Source organism: Schistocerca cancellata, chromosome 1 (assembly GCF_023864275.1).
Source record: "Schistocerca cancellata isolate TAMUIC-IGC-003103 chromosome 1, iqSchCanc2.1, whole genome shotgun sequence".
In the NCBI taxonomy this organism is placed as follows: domain Eukaryota; kingdom Metazoa; phylum Arthropoda; class Insecta; order Orthoptera; family Acrididae; genus Schistocerca; species Schistocerca cancellata.
The window spans coordinates 567,546,235-567,573,917 of NC_064626.1; the positions used below are offsets into that span (position 1 = coordinate 567,546,235).

Genomic DNA, 27,683 nt, shown 5'->3' on the forward strand with positions numbered 1-27,683 from the left:
CCAAAAACCTCGTTCCTTATCACACTTACCAACTTCATCCTCACCCATAACTACTTCACTTTTGAAGGCCAGACCTACAAACAAATCAGGGGAACGGCCATGGGAACCAGGATGGCTCCGTCCTATGCCAACCTCTTCATGGGCCGCATGGAGGAGGCTTTCCTGAAGACCCAACAGCTGCTTCCCCTGGCCTGGTATAGGTTTATAGATGACATCTTTGTGGTCTGGACTCATGGTGAAGAAACACTCCTTAATTTCCTCCATAACCTCAACTCCTTTTCGAATCTGAATTTCACCTGGTCCTTCTCCAAAACCCAAGCCACCTTCCTGGATGTTGACCTTCATCTTGTTGAATCTCACATCCACACCTCTGTCCATATCAAACCCACAAACAAACAACAGTACCTTCACTTCGATAGCTGCCATCCATTCCACATCAAACGCTCCCTTCCCTACAGCCTAGGTATTCGTGGCAAACGCATCTGCTCCAGTGATGAATCCCTCAACAATTACACCAATAACCTGACCAGTGCTTTCCTCTCCCGCAACTATCCTGCAGACCTTGTCCACAAACAGATCTCCCGAGCAATACATTCTTCCCCGTCCAACAACAATGTTCCTACCCCCAGACCACACAGAAGCATCCCCCTTGTCACCCAATATTATCCTGGCCTCGAAAACATCAACAAATTACTCCGCCAGGGATATGACTTTCTCAAGTCAACCCCTGAAATGAGATCATCCCTTGACAAAATTCTCCCCACACCACCCAGAGTTGCCTTTCGTCGCCCCCCTAACCTCCGTAACATCCTTGTTAAACCCTACAATATTCCCAGACCACCTTCTCTACCCAGCGGTTCCTACCCCTGTAACCGACCCCGCTGCAAAACCTGCCCCATGCATCCCCCCACAACCACCTACTCCAGCCCCGCTACTGGTAAAACATACACAATTCAAGGCAGGGCCACGTGTGAAACTACACATGTCATTTATCAACTGACATGCCTGCACTGCACAGCCTTTTACATCGGCATGACAACAACTAAACTGGCTGAGCGCATGAACGGACACAGACGAACTGTCCGCCTAGGAGATGCCCAATACCCAGTAGCGGAACATGCCCTTCAGCATAATTCTAGGGACCTAGGAACCTGCTACACCGTATGTGCCATTTGGCTTCTCCCACCCAACACCAGTCCCTCTGAACTGCGGAGATGGGAACTTGCACTCCAACACATCCTTTCATCCCGCCATCCCCCTGGACTGAACCTACGTTAAACAACCTCACTCCCATTTACTCTTCAGTCTTCTCCTCTTTCCCTTTCCTCTTTAGTCATTCACGCATCTTTTCATCCTACATAGTTGTGTTTATCTTTATACTATATACCTCTTTACTTCTGTATGCATCCTCTTTGGTTTGAAGCTGGCACAGTACTTACAGTAGAATATCTTTGGCTTCCCTCTGACAACCATGCCTCCATCCTTGCTACCTTCCCTATTTTCCTTTCCCTGTTGCTTCATAGCCTGGGTTGTGAGTAACTGAATCTCCTTTCCCTTCTTCCCTTTCTTTCCCCTCTCTCCTCCCTGATGAAGGAATATTTGTTCCGAAAACTAGGAATGTAAATTTTCGGTTCTGTTTTATGTGTATCTATCGGCTGTACTGAGCTGAGGTAAGTACTGGCCAGCCCCTCTATCTCTTTGTTAGTATTTATTTCACAATTTATTTACTGACACAGAGGTTTTGGCGCCAGTATTTATCTTTGTGCCTGCAAAGCGTGCCTGTGTAGCGCTACATATATTTGACGGCAGAAGTTAATTGTGGCGGCACCTACCAACATTTTTCAGAACTTCAGCTTACTTTGTACTCGATTCTAAGCCGCATGTGGTCTTTTGATTTACAAAAACCGGAGAAAAAGTGCGGCTTAGATTCAAGTAAATACAGTATGCTAAAAATATGTAGAACGTTTTAAATTTACAGTACCCTGGTCGGTGGATAGGACGTGGCAGATAAATTCAGTGGCCTCCACGTTCACCAGACCTAACATCTCCTGATTCTTTTTCCTTGTGGGTTAATTTAAAAAATATTGTTTATGAAAGATAGCCCACAACCTGAAATGATATGGGGCAACGCATTCGAAGAGCATGCGCAGCCTTACCATGGGATGTTCTTCTCAAAACTGTGGACAGCTTTCGCAGACGATTGACTTTATGTATTGAATAAAATGGGGATAATTTTGAACAATTTCTTCATGGCTAATTTCATTAATTAAGCACCTCATGGGAACATCATTATACTACGTCCATGTCGTTGTTCCTGGGTAATGCTAAAAGTAGTATACAGTACATTTTGTACAAAAATAGCTTAATTTGGGGTAATGAGAGATTTGGTGCACATTTTTTATCAATTTGATGCATGTTTCTCAGATAATTCTAAATAAATCAGAATTCTTCCCCAATTTTACTTTTTTATAGATTTCAGTGCCATATGTCAATGGTTTAAAAAATGTTTCAGACAAAACTTGATTACTTTTTTCTGGAGAATCCAAATCTGAAATAAAAAATAGGGGTTTCCATTTAAGATTTAGAAATTGCCCCCGCCCCACCCAAGGGGGTGGGGGCTACGGGTCACGTGTAGTATCATTTGATGTCCTCCTTTGAGCTTACGAACTTGTCCTACCCACTATTTTTACCTGATGTATAGTTTTTGAGATAATCTCATCTGAAACTTCAGATGGATCACCCTGTATATTAACCTCAGTGTTGGTGAAAGTCTAAATTCTGTTGTAACTCTGAGACTGTTACCAGTGTTTTGCCACTCAAGAGAAGTCATTTAAATCTGAAAAACATGTTCATAATATTACTGAAATGCAATAGGTCACAAATAACAGAATACGCTGAAATAATTAAAACTTTAAAATTCCTTGATTTTAGTTGTACAGAATTCTCAACGAACTTTGTGCCTTGCCAAGAAAACTTCATTCATTTCATATGATTGTCTAACTGATGTTAATTAGCAATTAGTAAACATGACATTACATCATATAGATGTGATTGCTCATAAGTACATCTTCATAAATGTATGATTTTTCATTGTGTATCAGTCCTAAGAGTATCATCCCATTGTTCAGAATGAAGGAGTAGGACAGAGCTTCACAGCAAATGTGTTCCACGAGTAAGGCATTGACCTGCAAGCAGTGAGCACTGTACCCCCTCCCAATATCACAGAGAGATGTGTAAACAAGGGAGTCAAATCTGAGTGAAATGCCTGGAGAAATCTAGAAAGTCTATGTATTCTCTGTCACACTGCTGATCAATTACTTCAAGCTGCAGGTCAGTGCATATTGGGCACTGGAAGCTTTTTCATTTCCCGTTCTGTTGCACTAGGAATTGTGAGTTTTTTCCCAAAATAACTGGTGCTCCATCATTAAACATGTTACATGCAACTATGTACCAGTGATATCCATACTTTCAAAGAGTGTTAATGATTATGCAACAAACTCATTACAAATATTTTGCAATGTGACTCTGAACATCATCTGCCATAACCTTTATGGGACTCAAGACTGACACGTGTTATGATGATACTGATGTTCAGTTGCTACTACCAAGCATTCTTTTATTAAATTACCACCCATGAAAGGGTGCAAGGACTTTGCTAAAAGTAGTACAGTTTTCTTGCTCATCTGAATGGCACACTCGCTTCATTTCCCCCCCCTCTTTTTTGTCCCCTTTGGAGAGCTTCCTTTCCAGTTTTAAAAGTTCTTGTTCATGCTCAGGGCCTTCACATTTTCCATTTTCGTATTCTTCATTGCAGTAAGATATGATATAAACTGAACCTCCTGAAGGTACTCATTGCCTTATGATGAACTAAATATTTTGCAAAGCCATCTTTTTGTGTAACGAGATAAGATTCTTGGCACATCAAAATTGACCCTCTCCAGTTTGAGTTGGCACTTCTCTCATGTTGTCACAACTACATAATATGCGCACATTCCCTTCGCTTTCCACCACACAGCAACTGTTCTGCTTGCGAGCAAGAATCTAAGCATGTGCAGGTGCTCTCGCTCAAAATTGGTGAGTTGTGAAGCCCTGGAGTAATGGGGTGGGATGTAATGTTTAGTGGGCTCGTGACCAATACTTATCAAATTTTACTGGCGATAAAATCATGTCGTGTCTGGTTTTTTATCTTAATATTTGGGATTTTCACTCTTTTCTACCAGTTTTACGGTACAATGAAATCATGAAAGTGTATAAAAAGATAGACTTTCATATACTGAGCAAGAGGAATATTGTCCTGTGGGTGATTAACTTGCAACACCAATGTAGTATTGAAGAATTAAGATTGTATGTATGGCTCATGTACTACCTATTATTTGTCAGAATAGAGATGATTAGTTGTGAAGTCACTGTTTTCTTTTCATTTGTCTGTATTATCTTTACATTTGTTGTATTAGATCTAAAGTTTGCACAAAGATTGCTTGCTAAGGTAGATGTTTTACACACATGAACAATATGCTTCATAAGTCTCAAATATAAGCAGGAATTTGACGTGTTTTGTCATATGCAGTGTATTCTAAACATTTTATGTACTTAAGTAATAATGACCTTTCTATATTCCAGAGAATGTAATGAAGCCTAAGATGCCACTTATACCAGGATCAGGAAGAATAATTTTCCAGGACAATATTATACGATTTGACAGAGTGCCTTTAGTTACCCCCAATGGAGACATGCTTGTTGAAGAGTTAACCTTTGAAGTACGATCAGGCATGAATGTTTTAGTGTGTGGTCCAAATGGCTGTGGCAAGAGCTCACTATTTAGGGTACTTGGTGAGGTAAGTGCTTTTCTCATTAACGTTGTTCACATGTGAAGGAAACAGGGATGACAGCAGACTATTTCATTGGACATAAAAAGAAATTGCCTTCTATGGCTAGGTAGAAAATCACTCAGGAGACTTGGTAGAACATTACAGAAGGGAAAGCTTCAGTGAAACACCAGACAGATGATAGATTTCTGAGAATTTAAGAAGTGACAGAAAAAATGGCTTGTAAGCTAGATTTAAGAGAGAACAGATAAAGTAGAATGTGTTTGCATAGAAAATGCCAGTGAGATAGGACAAACTATGAAGAAACACTACAAGAGAAGTACTAAACTATAATAGAATGATGGAAAAGGAAAATAAAAACCTGACTGGCTGTGAAGATAGTGGAAGGAAAAAAAATAGTGAGTGTGGAGATTATTTAAAAGGGCTCAATTAAAAAGAGAGAGAGATTATCCAAAAATGTGGTTAACCAGTTAACTTTTTTTTTTTTTTACAAATTATGTTCTCAAAAAATGTATTAATTTCAGTTTTCTTTAATGAATGAAATTACATGTAGACGTATAAATATAGCTGTTAAAGCTCAAACAATGAGCTACAAATTTTTTAAGGTTGATAAAGTTCTGAGTACACTCAAGTGCTGGACTTCAACTAAAGTATCCTGAAACTTAGTTATTTTTAGTTTCTGTGTAGGTATTAAGTCACACCATATATTTCACAGTTTCCTGTGAACAGAAATCTTGGAGCTGGCTGGAGCACAGTGGATATATTTATCTGATACCACTTATGAGCACTTGTTGATCATCTGACAAATTGTCATCACTTTCAGTCACTGAAGTAACATCGTTTTTCTTCACTTTCTGAGCGACTTAATTCAATCTCGAACTTGGAATCCATTTTTTGGAACTACTGCCTAAAGAACATTACAGGCCAGAGGCGGAAAGTGTGTGTTTTGTTAAGTACTGAAAGCCCCAGAGACTAAAGGTGACATTAAATGTCACTGCCAGTCTACAAATGTAGGAGCAGATGCCTTGTAGTGGCTGATCACTTACTGCGGCACTGAAACTCACATATGCAGGGTTTTATTTTTTCCATGCTTTGTTTATAAGTTGCCCTAGTGTATTCAGGATTTTAAATTTCTGTCAAAATAATAAAAAAGAGATAACTCATGACTTTATGTTAAGAAGTTAATTGTATCAACAGAAAAATATGCTCAGGAATATCATGATTTTATTTTTGGATGTTTTCACTCTTCCTTTTCCAGAAATTTTTCATCCTCTCAGAATGTTCTGTCTTCTGTTCATCTGTCCACTTTTTACCGGATTTTTATGTTGATCTTTGCTCGAACTTCACATTCATGATTTTACTCTGCCATTCATTGTGGTCTTAGAGATTTCCTATGTTGATCTGTTGCATGTCACTCTGGGCCTCCTTTAGCTGCTCCGTGCTACATTTACTCTTCGTTATGATGTTGAGTAGTTTCTTTTCTTTTCTGTTCTGGTGTTCTCTATCCTATGGATGTGTATATATATCTTTGCTTTGCATTTCCTGATTTCTTCAGTTACTGTGTTGGGCTGTTGATAGAGTTCATTCTGAGGTCTCTTCATCCAAATGCCATTTTTGTTGACTGCTTTATAAACGTTCCTAAGATTTTTTCATTCCTGTTTCTCTAATTTTGGAGTGACGCCAATCACAATTGTTGCAGCTGTGTATGTTGCTTTGGAAGTTGTTCTTGTAAGTGTGTTCTATGACTTTCCAGGTATTTTGGTAGATCCCAAATTTTTCCAGGGTTTCAAAGAGTTTTGTGGTCAGTCATAAGTTTTCCTGTAATCGATGAATGTAATCACTGTATTCCTGCATTTTCTCATTTGTAGTACTGCCTTTAGGCTCCAGATCTGTTCTGCACATGATCGCCCTTTTCAGAATCCAGTCTGGTAATCACCAAGTAGTGGAATCGCCTTGGGTTCTATTGTGTTTAGAAGTACTTCAGAGAGGAGTTCGTATGCCACTGGGAGTAGGTAGATTCCTCTGTAGTCATTGTCGCTCTTGTCACCCTTTTTATGTAATGGGTGGATCAGAGCACATTTCCAGTCTAATAATGGTATTTCCTCAGTCTCCCTTATATCTGAGATTAGGTGATGAAGTTTCTGAGTCAGTGTAGGATCGTTCAGTTTGCAGAGTTCTGCGACACCACATGCATGTGCACACACACACGTAAATTCCTCTCATCCTGGGGTCCAAGGGATACAACCTCCTTTCTAACTTTCTTCAGAATATCCCTCACCACCCCAAGAAATAAACTAATACTATGGAAAGCTATGATAATTTCTTGTACTTTTGTGTATCTGGTGGCAGTGCTAACAATTTCCCTACCTGAAGGTGGCCAGCCATTTGCTGTGTTAATTTGATAGCTGTCCGCCTCACCCCCACCCTCCCACCCCTGCCCACTCACTGGCTACACATCCGCATGGATCCCACAAAAAAGGTGACTTTCAGGACAGTACCTCCAAAAAAGGACTACACTGGTTTCATTTCCATCCTCGTCCACTCTGAACTAGTGCTCATGACATCATCACTGGCATTGTGTTAAACAATAAGCCTTAAGTTTCTTCTTCCATGGCAGTGTTAATTTGGCAGTGTGCAGGATGATCCCACATCCTATAAGTTAGATTTATGGAATGGCCAGTCTGTATATATCTTCCTTCCTGTTCCCTTTAATCATACTGTCCAGCATTTTCAATATGCATTTTAAAATATTGTTGTTTTTACAATCCATACTCAAGCAAAAAATTTAATTCTGCATAAAGAAGTAGAGCAAACTAACAAATACTTCATACCTAAACGTGGTTTTATATCAAATATTCATTAGCATTGTAACTACACTGTGGTCTCAAACCTAATAGTTTGCATACTATTACTAGCAGATTGGGACTGCTAATATCTCAGCACATTAAACAACATAAAATGATGAAATTTAAAATGTCACTTCGGCAAACAATATGAATGAAATAAAGTAACAACAAAAATTGTCATGCTATATCACTAAAATGTCAAATGCATTATTGTAAGTTATTCAGCTTGTGATAGGCAGTAATTGCAATCTACTACACATTCCTTGTCAGAGCATACCAGGATCATTGAGCATGGAGATGATACTGACAGATAGATAGAATGACATAGGCATAACTGAACTGGCAGGAGAGGTTTAACTGCACTGAGCTTTCTTTGCAAGTTGAAGTTAATGTAATTGTGTCTGCTCAAAGTAGTAGAAAAAGCACTAGAAAATAATTCTAATGTTTTCAGACTTTGGAGTCTTTCACTAACTCTTAATGGATTACTGAAGTGTAGGGGAAACTGAAGTTCCAGAAGAAAACGTTTACCTCTCACACAAGATTCCATAGATGTTAGCTCACACTTTCCAAAACAGTTTTTAAAATACATACGCTTTGAATCATTAGTAGCAATAATAGAGTAGTTGGCACTTGTGTTAGTGAATTAACCTGCAGTACTAATTTTGCATGTGAAGAGCTATGTAGAAAAAAATTGTCTGCAGTAAGTTTACTGGCATAGAAAATATAACTTTTAATGTCATAGTAGTAGATACAAATAAGGACAAATGACAGATTCATCAGATAGAGAGCAGTTATTCAGCTGACACACCTTTTTCCCTTAATACTGTGTCATATCTGTTTCTATAAATAATAGTAGTGTGTATATAAAATAATCTGCCTAGCATTGGAATATATGTAAGGTTTCATTTGATTACACTTTTTTAATTGTTACATGCAATTTCTGTTGGTCAGGAATTATGTGAAACCATTCAATTACAAAATTGAGACAGAATTGCTAGCAAGTACTTATTTATCATCAGTATGTGAAGCATGTAGTATTGTTGAGACACGCCCATAGAAGCACTCAGTACTATGCTGGCTTTTGCAAATATTGGTTCCTTCTTTGGTGATGAGAAAGGGATTGGTGAAAAAGGGAGGGCAGGTCACTCAGAACCTTGGATCACAGGGACTCACCTGTTGCTCTAGTATCACTTGAAGAAGTTTGGGCAACTAGTACAGATTTGTATGCTGAACCATGACATTCTCAACCGTACAAAGAACCCAGTGGGTAAATAAAAGATATGTGGGATCTTGTCCTTCAGCAGTACACATGCTTGCTTACTGTTCATCAGAGCAAATGATTTTGTGAGGAGTCTAGAATTGCGCTTCCAAAGTCACCTTAAACCATAGCTCTGGCCACACTAGATTTTCTGATCTTCCCCCCAAAAAAAACAATATCTGTTGGCATTGTTTGAATGCGCTTGAAGGGTGCTCAAACAAGAAGAGGTGAAGCTAGTGTTCTTGGGGAATTGGGGATTTGCTTTACCCTTTCTTTCTTTCTTTCTTTCCTTTACTCTTTTTGCAAAATTTCAAAGTGACCATCATATTGTAAATTTAGATCATATCTGTATTGTTTGTGATAATGATATTGTATTGTTTGTCCTAAAATATTTGCCAGCTTTGGCCACTGTTTGGAGGAACACTGACAAAGCCACCACGTGGAAAGCTCTTCTACATACCTCAGCGGCCGTACATGACACTGGGAACTCTACGAGATCAAGTGATATACCCACACACACAAGAAGAGATGCGGCGGAGAGGTAAAACTGACGCTGACCTAGAACGCCATCTGGAACGTGTCCAGCTTTCATATCTGCTCACTCGTGAGGGTGGGTGGGATGCTATTGCTGACTGGATTGATGTGCTCTCAGGAGGAGAGAAACAGAGAATTGCGGTAATTATGTTAATTTTTCCTTGTTTCTTACAGTAATTAAAGTTCTAGGTCAAAGGGTAAATAAAGACGATATAACGGCTAGTGTGTGTGCGTGCGCACGCACGCATGTGTGTGTGGACACATATACACACACTCTTCATAAGCACGGTTCTGTATAATCCTCAAAACTGAGTAGTACAAATTGTATTCCATTTCTTAAGAACTGCACTGATGGAAAAAAATTGTAACGCCAAAAAATAATTAATGTAGATAAATGAAACTTTGGGAATACATTTGCCTAGGTAACATACGTAAGTGATTAACATTGCAAGATCAAAGGTTGATGTACGCATGGTATATGCCATTGCAAATGTAAAATGCTAGTACATTAATAAACTGTGTAACTGCTAGAATGTTACATGCCTGCATTGTCTTATATGTTCTGGGTGTGAGTTTGTGGGATGGAGTTCCATGCCAGTTTCACTTTGCTGGTTGTCAATGACGCTGGACTTGTCATCAGATGTGCTAAATTGGTGACAGATCTGGTGATTTGAGCAGACCAAGGCAACATGTTGACTCACTATAGAGCCTGTTTGGTTCAGTGGCAGTATGTGGGCAAGCAATTTGCTGTTGGAAAATACCCCTTGGAATGCAGTTACGAGTGGCAGCACAATAGGTCAAATCACCAGGCTGATGTACAAATCTGTAGTCAAGATGCGTGAGATAAACACAATAGTGCCCTTGCTGCCATACAAAACCACATCTCAGATCATAAGTCCAGATTTAGGTCCAGTGTGTCTAGCATGCAGACAGTTTGGTTGCAGACCCTCAACTGGCCTCCTCCTATCCAACAAATGACCGTCACTGGCATCGAGTAGAACCAACTTTCATCAGAAAAAACAACAGACCTCCACCCTGCCCTCCAATGAGCTATTGCTTCACAATACTGAAGACACAAATGGTGATGGTTTGGGGTCATGAATGCACACTACATGGTGTCTGGTACAGAGCTGTCCTTGTAACTGATTTGTAGCAGTTAGTTGTCACTGTAGTGCCTACTATTTCCCAAATTGCTGCTGCAGATGTAGTATGATGCACCAGAGCCCCATGTCAAACACAGTGGTATTCCTTCTGGGTAGAGCCATGTGGCCATCCAGAGCCTGGTCTTCTTGCAACCATACATTCTCATGACCACCAATGCCAGCAGTCACATACAGGGCTACATTCCTGCCACTTATTTCTGCTGTAGCGCAGAAGGAACATCCATCTTTTCATAGCACTATTACATGACCTCATTCAAACTCAGCACTGTGTTGATAATGGTGTATTTACCACCTTAAAGGCATTCTTGACTAACACTGACTCAACACATCCAATAAAAGGTAACTACAATGCGCATGTAAAGCAGATTTAATTTGCATCCTCATAATGGTACTACTATGGCCACTCTTATGCAGCTGGTGTGAAATTTGAATTTACATCACCTTTCAGATGTAAAAACATTCGTTTTTGTTGCACAACTCCTTCTTTATGTTGCAATCAAACTCCCCCTGCCCCTGCCCCCTTCCAGTTTATATTAATCAGCTGCATAAAGTGTCCATGTGCATCAATAGTGCACATGAATGAAGGATGTTGGTAATTACTCTTTTGTCAGGAAGAAAAGGCATATTGGAAAGTAATCATATGATGCAGAATTAAACAGTGGGAACTCCCGGTGGAATCTCAACAATGTAGGAACAGATAGATTGCTGCTTACCATAAAGATGACATATTAAGGACAGGCACAGTTAAAAGGCACTTACACATAAGCTTTCAGACACAGCCTTTGTCAGAAAAAGAGGAACATACACCATTCAGCCACACGAGGAAGCACACCTGGCACAAACATGACTGCCAACTCCAGGCGCTTGGGCAAGAGCTGCCGGAGTTGGCAGTTGTTGTGTGTGAGGTGTGATTCCTTGTGGAAATGAATGGTGTGTGTTTCTCTTTTTATGATGAAGGCTTTGGCTAAGTGCCTTTTAATTTTCCTGTTTGCAACTTAGAATCGTCCTTATGGTAAGTAGCAATCTGTATCCTCCTAAAATAGTGTCATGCAAAGACTTAAGTTGTAATCCACCCAATCGAAGGCTCTGCAAGGTCGCAGAATATACCAACAGGAAATATTTTTCTTGTTTAGCTCTGCTAGCACTATATGGAGAGTCCTTTACACAACACAAACTGAGAGCAGTTGACAAGATTTAATCAGTTAAATTAAGTCATTATTCTATCGTCAGCCATTTTCTTCAAAAGATTGGAGGCATTGCTGTTAATGTTGTGTGTCATTGGGAGACCTAGTGGCAGAAAGTGACTTGTAACAAACTGCAATCAGTCACATCAACAACATACCCAAAACAAAGTTCTCTCCAGTCAAAGATGTGGTGAAGTAACTGTCACCCGCCGTCCGAATAGGTCACTGTGTATTGACATGAGTTAAACCACCAGAGGCCTCTTCAATATGCAATGCTGACAGCTTCATCTGCATAAACATACATACTTAAGTGCCATATGATGCATGGCAGAGGGTACCTTGTATCACTACTAGTCCTTACCTTTCCTGTTCCACTTGCTAATAGAGTGAGGGAAAAACAACTACCTATAAGAGGCAGACAGGTGAACTTGAGACAGGTGGAAGACTGCTTATTATTTCAAAAATAATCGCCATAACTATTAATTCATTTATCCCACTGCAAGGCAAGATGGTCAGTACCTTCAGGGAAAAATGTTTGCTGTTGCCTATAGTACCTTGATTGTACCCAGACTTGCACCTCTTCATCTGAAACGAATTTCTGGCCATGGAAGTCTTTCTTCAGGACTCCAAAAATATGGAAATGGGGAGGATTTGGAACTGTATGGAGGATGTGTAATGGCTTCCCAGCAAAACATCTGCAGCATACTCTAAACAATCTTGGCAACATGTGGTCTGTAGGCAACCGCAATTTTTTTCTTTACCAGGAAGGCACTGACCATCTTGTCTCACAGTGGGGATAAATAAACTAACAGTGATGATGATTATTTTTGAAGTATTAAAAAATTACTTATTTTTTTCCACCTGTCTCATTTTCATTCGACTGCCTTGTCTTATCTTCATGGTCTTTACTCGAATTGTACATTGGCGGCAGTAGAATTGGTGTCCAGTCAACTTCAAATGCCAGTTCTCTAAATTTTCTTGGTTTTGTTTCACAAAAAGAGTTTCTTCCCTCCAGAGATTCCCATTTGAGTTCACGAAGCATCTTCCTAATACTTACATGTTGACCAGACCTACAAGTAACAAGTTTTCCTTTCCTAATAGAATACCATTCCTAGTGTACCACATTTTAGTTCACTGTACTTCGTGTGTTGACAAGAGGAAATCTCTACAATTAGCTAAGGTCTTGCCCTCTATTAAGTTGAGGGCAACAGTACTTAAAATCACAGTATGACCATCAAGATTTGAATTTTCTGTGCTTTCTCGAAATTGCTTAAAGCATGTGCCACGATGGTTACTTTGAAAGTCACAGTTGAGTTTACTTCCCCAATTTGAGCTTGTGCTGCTTCCCTGATGGCTCATTGTCCTCAGGACATTAAACACTAGCCTTCCTTCCTTCGTACCTCCCTCCCTCTCTTCCTTCCTTCCTTCCATTGCAGGTGGTGATAGGATGAGTGTAGTAAGAGTCTTTTTTTTTAAAGGTGGTTGGCTTTTTTCTTTATTTATATCTGTGCTCAGCTAGCCATTTGGCAGTGCACTTTATGTATGAAGCAGCTATTAGTCCAGGGTGCCTTTCGAAATCAGTATTTAATCAGTTATATTCACTGCATCAACATAATCTGCCAATTTTGTATTATCAGCTCGTAGGTGCAGATGCCTGTGGGAGATGCTGAGAAATAATTGTTTGCTCATTTAAGGCTGTAAGGCGCGTAGCTGAATAACTCCTATCTAACATTTTGGTGCACCTTTGTATAAGCTGAGTCATAAACAGGGAAAAACATTAAGTGTACTAAGCACAATAACTTAGAAACTGTTATTTTTTCCTCATGAATTTATTGCTTACGAAATAAAGTACCAGTAAGTTAGTCAACAATGTAGTACTGAAGTGGCTGAAATTTGGATATTTAGATCTTCCACAGATGCATTACATGATACACCAAAGTCCTAATTTGTATCAGGCAGCACTGGTGTGTGTGTGTGTGTGTGTGTGTGTGTGTGTGTGTGTGTGTGTGTGTGTGTTGTGTACCCTCCTGGCTCATGCAAGTGCACAGAACCCTCAAAATCTCGCATCACGTTTCTTACTTTTATTAAATTTAGTTACATTTCATTTCTTGACGTATGAACAAGCAAAAAACAATTTTTGTTGTCTGGCTCAGTGTGTGGCATTATACCTGAAATGTTTTCTCTGAATTATGACTCAATGTGTTTATGCCACCAGTTCACAATGTAAAACATAGAGATGTTTCACACAAGGTCTGTTGATAGTTTTAAAAATATCAGGAATACGGTGTATCAATATATTTGTAGATCATCGCCGCCAGTTATGTAAAGGCCTCGTCACTACTGCTGTGGAGGCCGAGTGGCCACTGTTGTTAAGGTAGGCAGCGTTTGTGAGTATGTGAAATGGCTTCTGGTGCAGTACACCATTAAGACAATTTCTCCCTGCCACTATTACACAGCTATGCCCTAGGGTCAAGTAATAGGGTAGGAGAATGAAGGTTCTACAACGCTCCAGCAAATTAGTAACAGTCATACAAATTAGTTTAAAAGGTTTACTTATTTTGTGACTAGTTGAAGGATTAAGTCTGCAGCACTGCTTGTACAGTAACACAAAAAGGAAGGCCCTCAATGGCTAAATGCAAATAATCGTAGGCAGACTTCACAGTACATACCAAATACAATTTACAACTACTGTCTGTTCACTTCTAAGAGGTCACAAAATGACATTGCCTGTCTAAATCAGCCCTGGATGATGATCTATAACAACGTGGGCAAGAGCTGCTCTTCTATCTTCTGAGTAGGCTTCTGTCCATTGTCGTCCAGTCATTGGCGATTTGTACACGGCTGGCAATTGGCCGAGGCGAAGCTCGCATCTTTGCGCCTGTGATGCTTTTGCCCTGGCTGTGTCTTGTTCAGATGACACAGTAGATATATCAAAAAAAGTATCGATATAGCGGCAGAAAAAATATCTGTGTACCGGCCTATAAATAGATCGGCTGCACATTGTAAATATACTGCCTTTTTAGAGCTGTATGTTTAAGTATTGATTTATTGTTAGATATTCTTTACATCAAGCAGCTAGCAGCCTGCTTATCCCCTTTAGAGCAAGAATAGAAAGGAAAACAATGCTTGTTTGCGCTTGGCGATAACCACGTTGCTAACTATGCTAACTGCATGTAAGTGGCATAATAAATAGTGTCCATATTGGATTTGTCCAAAACACTTAATCAACTTCCGTGTTTTTTCATTTCTGCAAATTCCAGTGACCCAGCAGTGGTAATGTAAAAATTGTGTGGTGAAATAAAATGTTGCAGTTCCTGCTGAGGTAGCACTGATTACGTCAGCACTTCCTCTCGCACATCTCCACCCACCGCAGGGACTAATCTTTTCATTTAGATTTTTGTTCAATATTTTCAGCAGCTGTTTTTGAAGAATGCCAATATGAATAAACAGCAAACTAATTGTGTTAATTATTTTTTTAATTTAAGCAACTGGTGTGCTATTTCTTCACATCGAAAAACTTGTTGTTCCATTCACGCCAACCACCTCCCCTCACCTCTCCCCCAACCCCCCCACCCCCGGTGCAATCAGACTTATTCTTTGTGCCACCTATACTTGGTTCACATAGTTAAAGAGAAAGACTGGACACGATGAAAGCTCAAAAAGTAGTAAGGCACCTTCTCACAGTAAAAGTAGAATTATGTTCTACTACACTTGCAAAAGAACTACTTCAAATATTCACCAAAAAAAAAAGTAAGATAAAAATATCAGCACTCGATATTACCATTTCAATATTGATGTATCAGGAAAAAAATACCTCAATATACAGGGTGAGTCACCTAACATTACCGCTGGATATATTTCATAAACCACATCAAATACTGACAAATAGATTCCACGGACCGAACGTGAGGAGAGGGGCTAGTGTAATTGGTTAATACAAACCATAAAAAATGCACGGAAGTATGTTTTTTAACACAAACTTACGTTTTTTTTTAAATGGAACCCCATTAGTTTTGTTAGCACATCGAAACATATAAACAAATACATAATCAGTGCCGTTTGTTGCATTGTAAAATGTTAATTACATCTGGAGATATTATGACCTAAAGTTGACGCTTGAGTACCACTCCTCCACTGTTCGATCGTGTGTATCGGGGAGCACCGAATTACATAGGGATCCAAAGGGAACGGTGATGGACCTTAGGTACAGAAGAGACTGGAACAGCACATTACGTCCACATGCTAACACCTTTTTATTGGTCTTTTTCACTGACGCACATGTCCCATCACCGTTCTCCGATACACACGATTGAACAGCGGAGGAGTGGTACTCAAGCGTCAACTTTAGGTTACAATATCTCCGGATGTAATTAACATTTTACAATGCAACAAACGGCACTGATTACGTATTTGTTTATATGTTCAGATGTGCTAACAAAACTAATGGGGTGGAATTTTAAAAAACGTAGGTTTGTGTTAAAAAACATACTTCCATGCATTTTTTTATGGTTTGTATTAAACAATTACACTAGCCCCCCCTCCTCACGTTTGGTCTGTAGAATCGGTTCATCAGTATTTGATGTGGTTTACGAAATGTATCCAGCGGTAACGTTAGGTGACTCACCCTGTATATTGATATTTTGTGGGAACAATATCGATATTTTATCAACAGCCCCATTTCACGTGCAGTTTGTTTGTTTGTGTTACAGTTTGGGCTCCATGAAATTTTGCAATTGTCACAGCCATGTATCATTATAGCACAACTTTAATAATGTAAATTTCTACAAGATGTAGTGAATCTGACATCATGCATCATTGCATTTTTATAGCAGTTGGGTTTTCTTAAATTTTTCAGTGGGAGGAATTCTGCTATGCCTCCAGTTACTGCTTTAAGCCAAAAAATCACACAGTTCACAGTGGCTCCAAGCTTATTTTTTGGAAGCAAGTGCATGTAATAAATTTAAGCATTTGTGGGATAAACTCCGGTGAGAAGAGCAATGTAGTATCCCTGTGCATGGAGAGAGAGCTGCCATTTACAAAATGACACTTTGCCAGGCTGTGTAGAAGAGTTGCATTTTCATTTTATTCATAGACATAACAATACAGTTCCTTGTTGTGAAAATATTATCTCTGTAGGAAGGGAGGGAGCTGTGAATCATAAGTGCATGCCCTCACCAAAGAATATTATGTAGGAGTCTTAGTCAGAAGTTTCTTGTTTTCTGTAATGAGGGATGGCTTGGAACTTTGCTTATCTAAGTGAAATGTACAAAAAAAAACTTGTATATGATCATAGACAATTTAACTAATGAATAAACCGGCAAGAGTGCAAACGTTCCAGAAGTCGTAACAATGAAAGATTTTTTACTGTGTTGGTAAGTTAGTAAGCAACAATGAGGCCAGGTTGTTTCTAGGATATGTAAATGGGGAAAACATATCTGATATTCAAATGGAAATCCTTAAAGGCTATATAAGAGGTCATTACAGTAAGTAATTGGTGACATGCTTGCCTTATCATCTGGAATTACTGAGAGTTATTGAAAGCATTTTACAAAGCTCTCATCACAAATAAAGAATATTGTGCTCAGATATTAAAAAATTCCCTAGTAGTGCAGTTAGGTAATACATTTTTCAGCAAGGCACACCGTATGTCTCAATCTTCCATAGCTGTGCTCATGGTTGGTTCAAATCCAAGATCAAACTGCAACAGTCATGCTCTGTCACAAGTTGTTAAGAATTGAATATATGAGTAAGCCAATCAGATTTGTGTTAATCCTGAAAAATGTGATGTCCAGCTGTATCAAAGATGTCAAAAGTTCATTTTTGCTGCTGGGACAGGCAAGTGATATGAATTTCTCCAAATAATTGCATGCTCAGTTCCCTGTCCCCTAAGCATGTATCACAAAAATGCAAATTGTTTACTTCAATATTTATTTGCCTTCATTCTCACAATTAAATTTGTATATGTAGCAACGTTTCACTTTTACGTCCTGCGGAGAAGAAGAAAATTTTTGCATTTTCCATTCACTATTGCTAGATTTTTAGTTCGTAATCTATTTGTTTATATTCTTTCCCCCTATGTTTTACCAACATTTTTGCACCATTAATTTCCTTGTGAAGGTATTTTCTTTCTTTTTATGTTCTGGATCTTAATTTTGTTTATTTGACAATAATTTACTATACCCCTTTGTATGCATCTTTGTCTAATCCAGACTTAAATTTCACTGGTTATGCACCATGTATAGATGCCCTTTTTCAGACTGTGTATTTTGGTTAATAAAATATATTATTTTTAAGGCATGTGATGGAATTTATTTAATATTTCACCAAATGTTTTTTACTGTAATGTTGGAGAAATGCTGACTGATAATCATAAAGCTGACTGATAATCATAAAGCCCCCCCCCCCCCCCCCCCCCCACATGAACCATGGACCTTGCCGTTGGTGGGGAGGCTTGCGTGCCTCAGCGATACAGATAGCCGTACCGTAGGTACAACCACAACGGAGGGGTATCTGTTGAGAGGCCAGACAAACATGTGGTTCCTGAAGAGGGGCAGCAGCCTTTTCAGTAGTTGCAGGGGCAACAGTCTGGATGATTGACTGATCTGGCCTTGTAACAATAACCAAAACGGCCTTGCTGTGCTGGTACTGCGAACGGCTGAAAGCAAGGGGAAACTACAGCCATCATTTTTCCAGAGGGCATGCAGCAGGGGATGGTGTCCTCTTGGGTAAAATATTCTGGAGGTAAAATAGTCCCCCATTCGGATCTCCGGGTGGGGACTACTCAAGAGGATGTCGTTATCAGGAGAAAGAAAAGTGGCTCTCTACGGATCGGAGCGTGGAATGTCAGATCCCTTAATCGGGCAGGTAGGTTAGAAATTTAAAAAGGGAAATCGATAGGTTAAAGTTAGATATAGTGGGAATTAGCGAACTTCGGTGGCAGGAGGAACAAGACTTTTGGTCAGGTGACTACAGGGTTATAAACACAAAATCAAATAAGGGTAATGCAGGAGTAGGTTTAATAATGAATAGGAAAATAGGAATGCGGGTAAGCTACTACAAACAGCATAGTGAACACGTTGTTGTGGCCAAGATAGATACGAAGCCCACACCTACTACAGTAGTACAAGTTTATATGCCAACTAGCTCTGCAGATGACGAAGAAATTGAAGAAATGTATGATGAAATAAAAGAAATTATTCATATAGTCAAGGGAGATGAAAATTTAATAGTCATGGGTGACTGGAATTCGTCAGTAGGAAAAGGGAGAGAAGGAAACGTAGTAGGTGAATATGGATTGGGGCTAAGAAATGAAAGAGAAAGCCGCCTGGTAGAATTTTGCACAGAGCACAACATAATCATAGCTAACACTTGGTTTAAGAATCATGAAAGAAGGTTGTATACAGGGAAGAACCCTGGAGATACTAAAAGGTATCAGATAGATTATATAATGGTAAGACAGAGATTTAGGAACCAGGTTGTAAATTGTAAGACATTTACAGGGGCAGATGTGGACTCTGACCACAATCTATTGGTTATGACCTGTAGATTAAAACTGAAGAAACTGCAAAAAGGCGGGAATTTAAGGAGATGGGACCTGGATAAACTGAAAGAACCAGAGGTTGTACAGAGTTTCAGGGAGAGCATAAGGGAACAATTGACAGGAATAGGGGAAAGAAATACAGTAGAAGAAGAATGGGTAGCTTTGAGGGATGAAGTAGTGAAGGCAGCAGAGGATCAAGGAGTTAAAAAGACGAGGGCTAGTAGAAATCCTTGGGTAACAGAAGAAACATTGAATTTAATTGATGAAAGGAGAAAATATAAAAATGCAGTAAATGAAGCAGGCAAAAAGGAATACAAACTTCTCAAAAATGAGATCGACAGGAAGTGCAAAATGGCTAAGCAAGGATGGCTAGAGGACAAATGTAAGGATATAGAGGCTAATCTAACTAGGGGTAAGATAGATAATGCCTACAGGAAAATTAAAGAGACCTTTGGAGATAAGAGAACCACTTGTATGAACATCAAGAGCTCAGATGGAAACCCAGTTCTAAGCAAAGAAGGGAAAGCAGAAAGGTGGAAGGAGTATATAGAGGGTCTATACAAGGGCGATGTACTTGAGGACAATATTATGGAAATGGAAGAGGATGGAGATGAAGATGAAATAGGAGATATAATACTGTGTGAGGAGTTTGACAGAGCACTGAAAGACCTATGTGGAAACAAGGCCCCGGGAGTAGAAAACATTCCATTAGAACTACTGACAGCCTTGGGAGAGCCAGTCCTGACAAAACTCTACATCTGGTTAGCAAGATGTATGAGACAGGTGAAATATAATAATTCCAATCCCAAAGAAAGCAGGTGTTGACAGATGTGAAAATTACAGAACTATCAGTTTAATAAGTCACGGCTGCAGAATACTAACGCCAATTCTTTACAGATGAATGGAAAAAATAGTAGAAGCCGTCCTCGGGGAAGATCTATTTGGATTCCGTAGAAACATCGGAACACGTGAGGCAATACTGACCCTACGACTTATCTTATAAGCTAGATTAAGGAAAGGCAAACCTACGTTTCTAGCATTTGTAGACTTAGAGAAAGCTTTTGACAATGTTGACTGGAATACTCTCTTTCAAATTCTAAAGGTGGCAGGGGTAAAATACAGGGAGCGAAAGGCTATTTACAATTTGTACAGAAACCAGATGGCAATGATGAGTTGAGAGGCATGAAAGGGAAGCAGTGGTTGGGAAGGGAGTGAGACAGGGTTGTAGCCTCTCCCCGATGTTATTCAATCTGTGTATTGAGCAAGAAGTAAAGGAAACAAAAGAAAATTTCGGAGTAGGTATTAAAATCCATGGAGGTTTGCCGATGACATTGTAATTCTGTCAGAGACAGCAAAGGACTTGGAAGAGCAGTTGAATGGAATGTACAGTGTTTTGAAAGGAGGATATAAGATGAACATCCACAAAAGCAAAACGAGGATAATGGAATGTAGTCGAATTAAGTCGGGTGATGCCGAGGGAATTAGATTAGGAAATGAGACACTTAAAGTAGTAAAGGAGTTTTGCTATTTGGGGAGCAAAATAACTGATGATGGTCGAAGTAGAGAGGATATAAAATGTAGACTGGCAATGGCAAGGAAAGCGTTTCTGAAGAAGAGAAATTTGTTAACATCGAGTATAGATTTAAGTGTCAGGAAGTCATTTCTGAAAGTATTTGTATGGAGTGTAGCCATGTATGGAAGTGAAATATGGGCGATAAATAGTTTGGACAAGAAGAGAATAGAAGCTTTCGAAATGTGGTGCTACAGAAGAATGCTGAAGATTAGATGGGTAGATCACATAACTAATGAGGAAGTATTGAATAGGATTGGGGAGAAGAATAGTTTGTGGCACAACTTGACCAGAAGAAGGGATTGGTTGGTAGGACATGTTCTGAGGCATCAAGGGATCACCAATTTAGTATTGGAGGGCAGAGTGGAGGGTAAAAATCGTAGAGGGAGACCAAGAGATGAATACACTAAGCAGATTCAGAAGGATGTAGGTTGCAGTAGGTACTGGGAGATGAAGAAGCTTGCACAGGATAGAGTAGCATGGAGAGCTGCATCAAACCAGTCTCAGGACTGAAGGCCACAACAACAAACAATCATAAAGCAAAACAAAACAGGCATAATTTTCAAAAAAAAACTAAAAACTGCAGTACACTTTTTCTCGAACTATGATTTTCTGTGAACTTTGTGTTTACGTTCTTCATTGACAGCTTTCATTGCGTCAGCATTTCCTGTAACTCTAGAAAATAAAACTGTGGTTTCAAAAGCTGCAAATCTTTTGAAGTAATTTGTGTTATTTGTCCACTCTCGTGTTATTTGTACTAAGCACAGGTATTTCAACAGTACTTAATTTCTTACTTGGTAAATTATGAAACTGAGTGATATATATATTTTACTGATTCATGTTTCACAGATTTTCTATTGTTATTTCAGATGGCTCGTCTTTTCTATCATGCTCCCCAATTTGCCATACTGGATGAGTGCACATCAGCTGTCAGTGTGGATGTTGAAGGATCTATGTACCGGTATTGCAGAGAAACTGGCATCACACTGTTTACTGTTAGCCACAGGAAATCGCTCTGGCAGCACCATGAGGTATATCTACTGATCATATCAGTCTATCAGAGTTCTGGCGCAGATAGGTGACAGTGACTATTTAAAACAAAATCTCTCGCGTAACTGATAAAAGAACCATAAACACTATACAAGGCAAGTCTGGAAAGTAAGTACCATTTCACTCCACCCCCACACCCCCGCCCCCTCCACTCCAAAGCATCAGTGTTGCAGTTCCATGCATTCACACTCATCTCTCTGGTTCATTGTCTTACCACTGATGCCATTACAGCTGGTTGTTGTGTTTACATTTCTTAGTGACCGTTCAAAATGTTTGAAGATAATGGTTCAAATGGCTCTGAGCACTATGGGACTCAACATCTTAGGTCATAAGTCCCCTAGAACTTAGAACTACTTAAACCTAACTAACCTAAGGACATCACACACACCCATGCCCGAGGCAGGATTCGAACCTGCGACCGTAGCAGTCCCGCGGTTCCGGACTGCAGCGCCAGAACCGCTAGACCACCGCGGCCGGCTTTGAAGATAATCTCTGAGCCTGTTGACTGTGAAGTACATTCTGTAATACAGTTTTTAAATACAAAGATTGTTGAGCCAGCTGAAATTCATTGTCAACTTGTAAAGATTTTTGGTGAAAATGTGATGACTGATGGAATGATGAGAAAGGGGGTGATTCAATTCGACGATGGACAAACCAATGTTCATGATGAAGCACAGTGTGGGCTGCCTTCTGTTCCCCATGATTTTTTGGCTGAGAAACTGAATGAGAAGATTCATGAAAACAAGCAGTTGACAATAAGAATGCTTTATGATGAGTTTCCACAAATTTCAAAAACTGTTTTGCATGATATTGTCACAAAGCACTTAAATTTTCGCAAATTGTTTCCCCATTACATTCCAAAAATTCTTAAAAAGTGTCCACAAAACAAAGTGACTTCACAGTGCTTTTACATTACTTACCCAATACAGTGATGAGGGAGATGAATCCTTAAACAGAATTTTGACTGGCCATGTCTCTCCAGAATCAAAACAGTTGGAGTGGAGGCACTCCCCAGAAAAAACAAAGATTCTTGACAATATTATCAGCAAAAATGTTATGTGCATTGTGTTCTGTGACAGACAGGGCATTCTGCTTGTTGAATTCCATCCCAAAGATGAAAACATCAATGTTGTATGATACTATGAAATGTTAAGAAAATTTTGGCATATGATTCAAAACAAAAGGCACGGAATGCTCAATCAAGGCATTGTGTTGCTTCATGACAATGTATCCCCATTCTGCTGATGTCACTCAAAACCTTAAACAGTTCGGTTGGGAGCAGTTTCATCACCCAACATACAGTCCCAATCTTGCACCTTATGACTACCACTTGTTCTTGAACTTGGACTGGAAAAAAAAAAAAAAAAAAAAGTGTGGAACAGTGGCTTACCTGGCGGACAGGCGGGCAGGCAGGCCTGGTCAGCAACGGCGACCTAAACACATGGTGTCAAGAGGGCGTTGGGGGCCTGTTGCTTGTGGGTGTGTCTCTGGCCTCCCTCGTGATAGGCACACTTGATCCAGCACCTTCTAATCGATCTTCTGGATTCTTGTTTGCCAACTAGTGTGTTGGTGACAGCTTACACCAGATACATTGTTGCAACACAGTGCCAAATGTTGAAATCACTTTTTCCCCCATCAGTTGTTAAGCAGCAAGTGTAAGCCTTTTCACAGATTATATCTTGTTAGTTCACAATGAAGCCAAATAAAAATTCTTTATAAACTATTTCTTGTCCTGAGGAAAGCACATGTAGTGATGTTTTGAATTTATCATTATTTTTCTATGACTTATTTGTCTTACACTGCTTTGTAATTTAAAAATACCTTAGATATGTGCATGGCTCTTGTGTGTAATTGAATTTAATACCAATCTGTGCATGGACCTATGTGGTGAAATTTGTAACAAGGCTCTGATTAAGATGCTTCCCTCTTTTTTACAAAAATTTGTTGGCTTAAAATCCCTATACAAGCTAATTTTTATTTTTTTATTTATTTATTTATTTATTGCCTTCATTTCTTTTAAAAGGTGCAAGCAAATTCTAGGATGGTTCCTTATCTATGTCATGATTAAGTCTTTCCCTCGTTCTAGTGCATTGATAATTGCACTTTGACTCTAATAACTTTGAGGTAATTATTTAATTAATTTGATTAAAGAAAAAAAGTCATATTTAACTGCACATCTGTTGTTTTTTCTACATTGAGTATTATTACAGCTGCACACACACTGACTCTTTTTTTATGATTTATGGGTTTGTGAGACCTTCATATCTCAAAATGCTGGCTATGATTGACCAAGGGGGCATTAGGCTTATCACCCAAGTCCAGTTCCTAGGTTGTGGCAGAGGCTGGTGAACGTCCATTTTCCATTCAGATATCTTCTCTTTGTGCTACATAAAGCATACTGGGCTCTTTCTGGTCTCCTCTGATCCAGCCACCACAAGAACATCTGTTCTGCAACCTTCAGTGGGCAACATGGCCATTGGGATCCATGTGAGGAAGAGTCTTCAGTTATTAGAGGTGGAGGTCATTAGGGTACAAAGTGAGGGGTGGAGTAGGGGATCTCCATGGGTACTAAAGAGGCTGAAGTTACTTTTTGTACAAAAGAGTTGTACACCAGATTATATTTGTAAATTTAAATGTTTCGGGATTTTAAATCACCTTCTGCATTTATTAGTCTGAACAAAGATGGGTATTCTATCAGCAGCTCCATCCTGTTACCTGACTTTGCCCTTAGAGTAAGATTCCCAGAGCAGTTACCAATTATGTGGAGTTGTTTGCTATCATGAGGGTACTGGAGCAACATTCCAAATATGTTGTTCTTGCTATTAGTCAGAGGCACGAAGCCAGTAGAATAGTATAAGAAGTGCAGTGTGCTCTCTTTCACTTGCAAAGGCAGGAAAGTTTTCTGCTGGGTTCCAGGCCACTGATGCGCTGCCAAGAAGACTTGCTCCCTTCCACCTTCTGATCATTGTTCAGTCCTCCTGCAGGCTGTCACCACGTAAGACTATTTGTTGATCGGAGGCTCAATCACTGGAAGTGAGGAGTAATAAGCTGCTATTTGTGAAACCTTCAGTGTGACCATGGGCTACCTGCTTCTGGTCATGACTAACTGAAGTAGAGGTTCTTACATGATTGGTACATTGCCCAGTGACACACAACTTTCTCCTCTGTCATGAAGAGCTACCAATGTGGCAACAGTGTGGAACATGGGTGTCTGCACAATGTATTTTAACTGTGTGTGTTTTATTTGATGGCTTGAGAATAGACTGTGGTCTTCCATGCGACCTGCTCTGTATTTTAACTTGTAGTCAGAAGAGTAAGGTTTTGTATGTCATCAGGACTCATTCCCAAAATGTGTTGCAGAGTGGCTTGGTCACCCATTAGGCCATTATTTTTAAGTAGTCACCTAGCCACAGTAATCTGTCCCCTTTTTAACTCTGTCTGAATTGTTATTTTATCCTTGATCTTATCTAGTTACTTTGTTGTGTTTTATCAAAATTATATGGATAATCTTGAATGAATCCTTGTTTGTTGTTACAGCTGGGTTTTAAAAAATGTTTTTTGTAATAGATTTTCATTGCACTTGTCAATTCATTTCATTCAAGGACACTGATATCGTTATTTAATGCTCTAAAACAACAACAGTAATAAAAATTACCAGCTCTCCTTATTCAGATTTCACTTATGTGTCTAATGTAAATGGAATAAAATTGTTGTCATTTGCCATTTTAATTTTTCAGTATTACTTACACATGGATGGCAGAGGATCGTTTGAATTTAAGCCAATTGAAGAGGATACACAAGAATTTGGGTCATGAAAGGATGCACCAAACTGGTGATGAAACGTTTTGACCTGGTTTGGATGTGTAACTTTGGATACAAAGAGTGCCAATAGGAAACTATGCAAAGGAAAAACTCTGTTACAGAAATTACTTAATTGTGTCTACTTCACTTTCATCTGTTGGAGAACTGAACCTGATCAAAATAAAAAAAATAGCTTGGGTAAAATAACTCTCAACAGCTGTTTAACTGTTGCCTTCTATATCAGTCTTCATTCAGCAGTATCTTGGATAGTTGTTTTGCTTGGAAGAACTGGCATAATTGTGAATCCCTTTAATGATAGAATCATCGTGCTATAAATTCATTGTTAATGAGGAAACTAATAAGTATTATGGAGTGAAAGGTTTCGTTCAGCTGACTGATAACACTAAAACAAAGATAGTACAACATATTTACAATATGGAACAAATGTTTCTAAACTTTTAGAATGTACAAGAAAAAATTCTTGAGGAACAAGAAGTGAGCTCATTACGTATGTTGTTGGGACAGTATACTTTGAACATGGGCGTGCAGATGGACAGAAAGGTGTCAACAGGATCAGCTCTTCTCATTTGTAATTGTAGCCATCTTTCTTGCCATATTTTTTTTTTAAATGAGAAGAAAAGAGAAAAGGATACTTTCAGAGTGAAAATGCATTTTCAGTGCTCAGTTCAGTTTTAATACACATTGTATAACTGAAGCTCTCCTCTTTCTGATTTCCTGTTCTATTTGTAACATTGCTACAGTATTTTCCTGTTGTGCTAATTGAACTTGAAGAATATTCTCCTTGGCAGAGGGATGGTGATAGGGGAATGTCAAGGTATAGTAAATAGAAGAGAACAGAAGCTGTAGGAGTTTACCTTTGAAACAGTTAATGATTGGTAAAATAAGTTGTATTAACTATCACAATTGAGAAACATTATGTACTGTGTTACATTCATTCCTCAAGGTTTATTTTGTAATACATACATAAAATCTTGCATCTGTTTAAAAATTAAACAGACTTTGCATCTCAGTCAATTGTCTTCAAAAGATTATGCATAGAATTTCAGTGGGCTATCAGCCAAACTCAGTTGTTATCTAAAGAGAGAATGGAGATTTTGTTAAAGTAAGAGTATTTGCACCACGGATTCGGAGCATTTTCTTGCCACAAGGAATCAATTTGTTGTTAGATATATTGCACAGTGTAAACTTTTTTATTGGTTTGCAGTTGCTACACTTTATAATTTGGACTTCCATTCTGTGTTTTTATTTTTTATTTTTTATTAAAAAATTGGCTAGAGATTGTATAGCTACCCAGCTCACAATGCAGGCTAGGTGTGCCAATTTGCTCATTAGTTATACTGACAGGCCATCTTATTTTACTTTCATCCTCATTGTGTAACATCATTTGCCTGTTTTAAATGAACAGTGAAAGGATGCATTGTGTGTTTTAGGACAAACAAAACTAGATAATTTAGTGCTGTCTGAAGGGCATGTGCTTTTAAAACTTAAAAGTATTCTTAGCACAAATTCAGTTTTTATTCAGTTACAAAGTTGGAACTCACTTTTATTTTTATCACAGTTGCTGCCTGGAGTTAAACTATGACACAGGTCTTACCATGACTACCTGACATTGTTGATTTAAAAAATAAAACAAAAAAGAAACACCACTTACACTGACCAGTACCATTTTTAGTGAAATGGGCAGCATATATTTTATAAGGGCAAGTTTGATCATTGGCAGAAATCTTATTTTTATGTGGCTCATAATGTTGTGATGTCATCTAATTTTAATATGACGGATTTTATCCAGAATGGTACTTATTAATGCAGACATCATTGACATATTTGCTGTTAGTAGGATTATGTACACTGAAATCTGATTTTTTTTTCATCAGAGAAATACTGCATAGT

The 27,683-nt window shown here is 39.0% G+C and overlaps 1 protein-coding gene across 1 annotated transcript in view; it reads left to right on the plus strand.

Moving 5' to 3' along the window:
- LOC126181417 (ATP-binding cassette sub-family D member 3) overlaps window positions 1-26,758 on the plus strand; it is a 122,228-nt gene extending 95,470 nt beyond the window's left edge. The window contains exons 12-15 of the mRNA XM_049924769.1: window positions 4,621-4,835; window positions 9,330-9,605; window positions 21,791-21,952; window positions 25,709-26,758. Of these exons, the coding sequence (XP_049780726.1) occupies window positions 4,621-4,835; window positions 9,330-9,605; window positions 21,791-21,952; window positions 25,709-25,786 (731 nt within the window). The 3' untranslated portion in view covers window positions 25,787-26,758. The remainder of the gene's footprint in view (window positions 1-4,620; window positions 4,836-9,329; window positions 9,606-21,790; window positions 21,953-25,708) is intronic.
- Window positions 26,759-27,683: the final 925 nt, after the last annotated feature.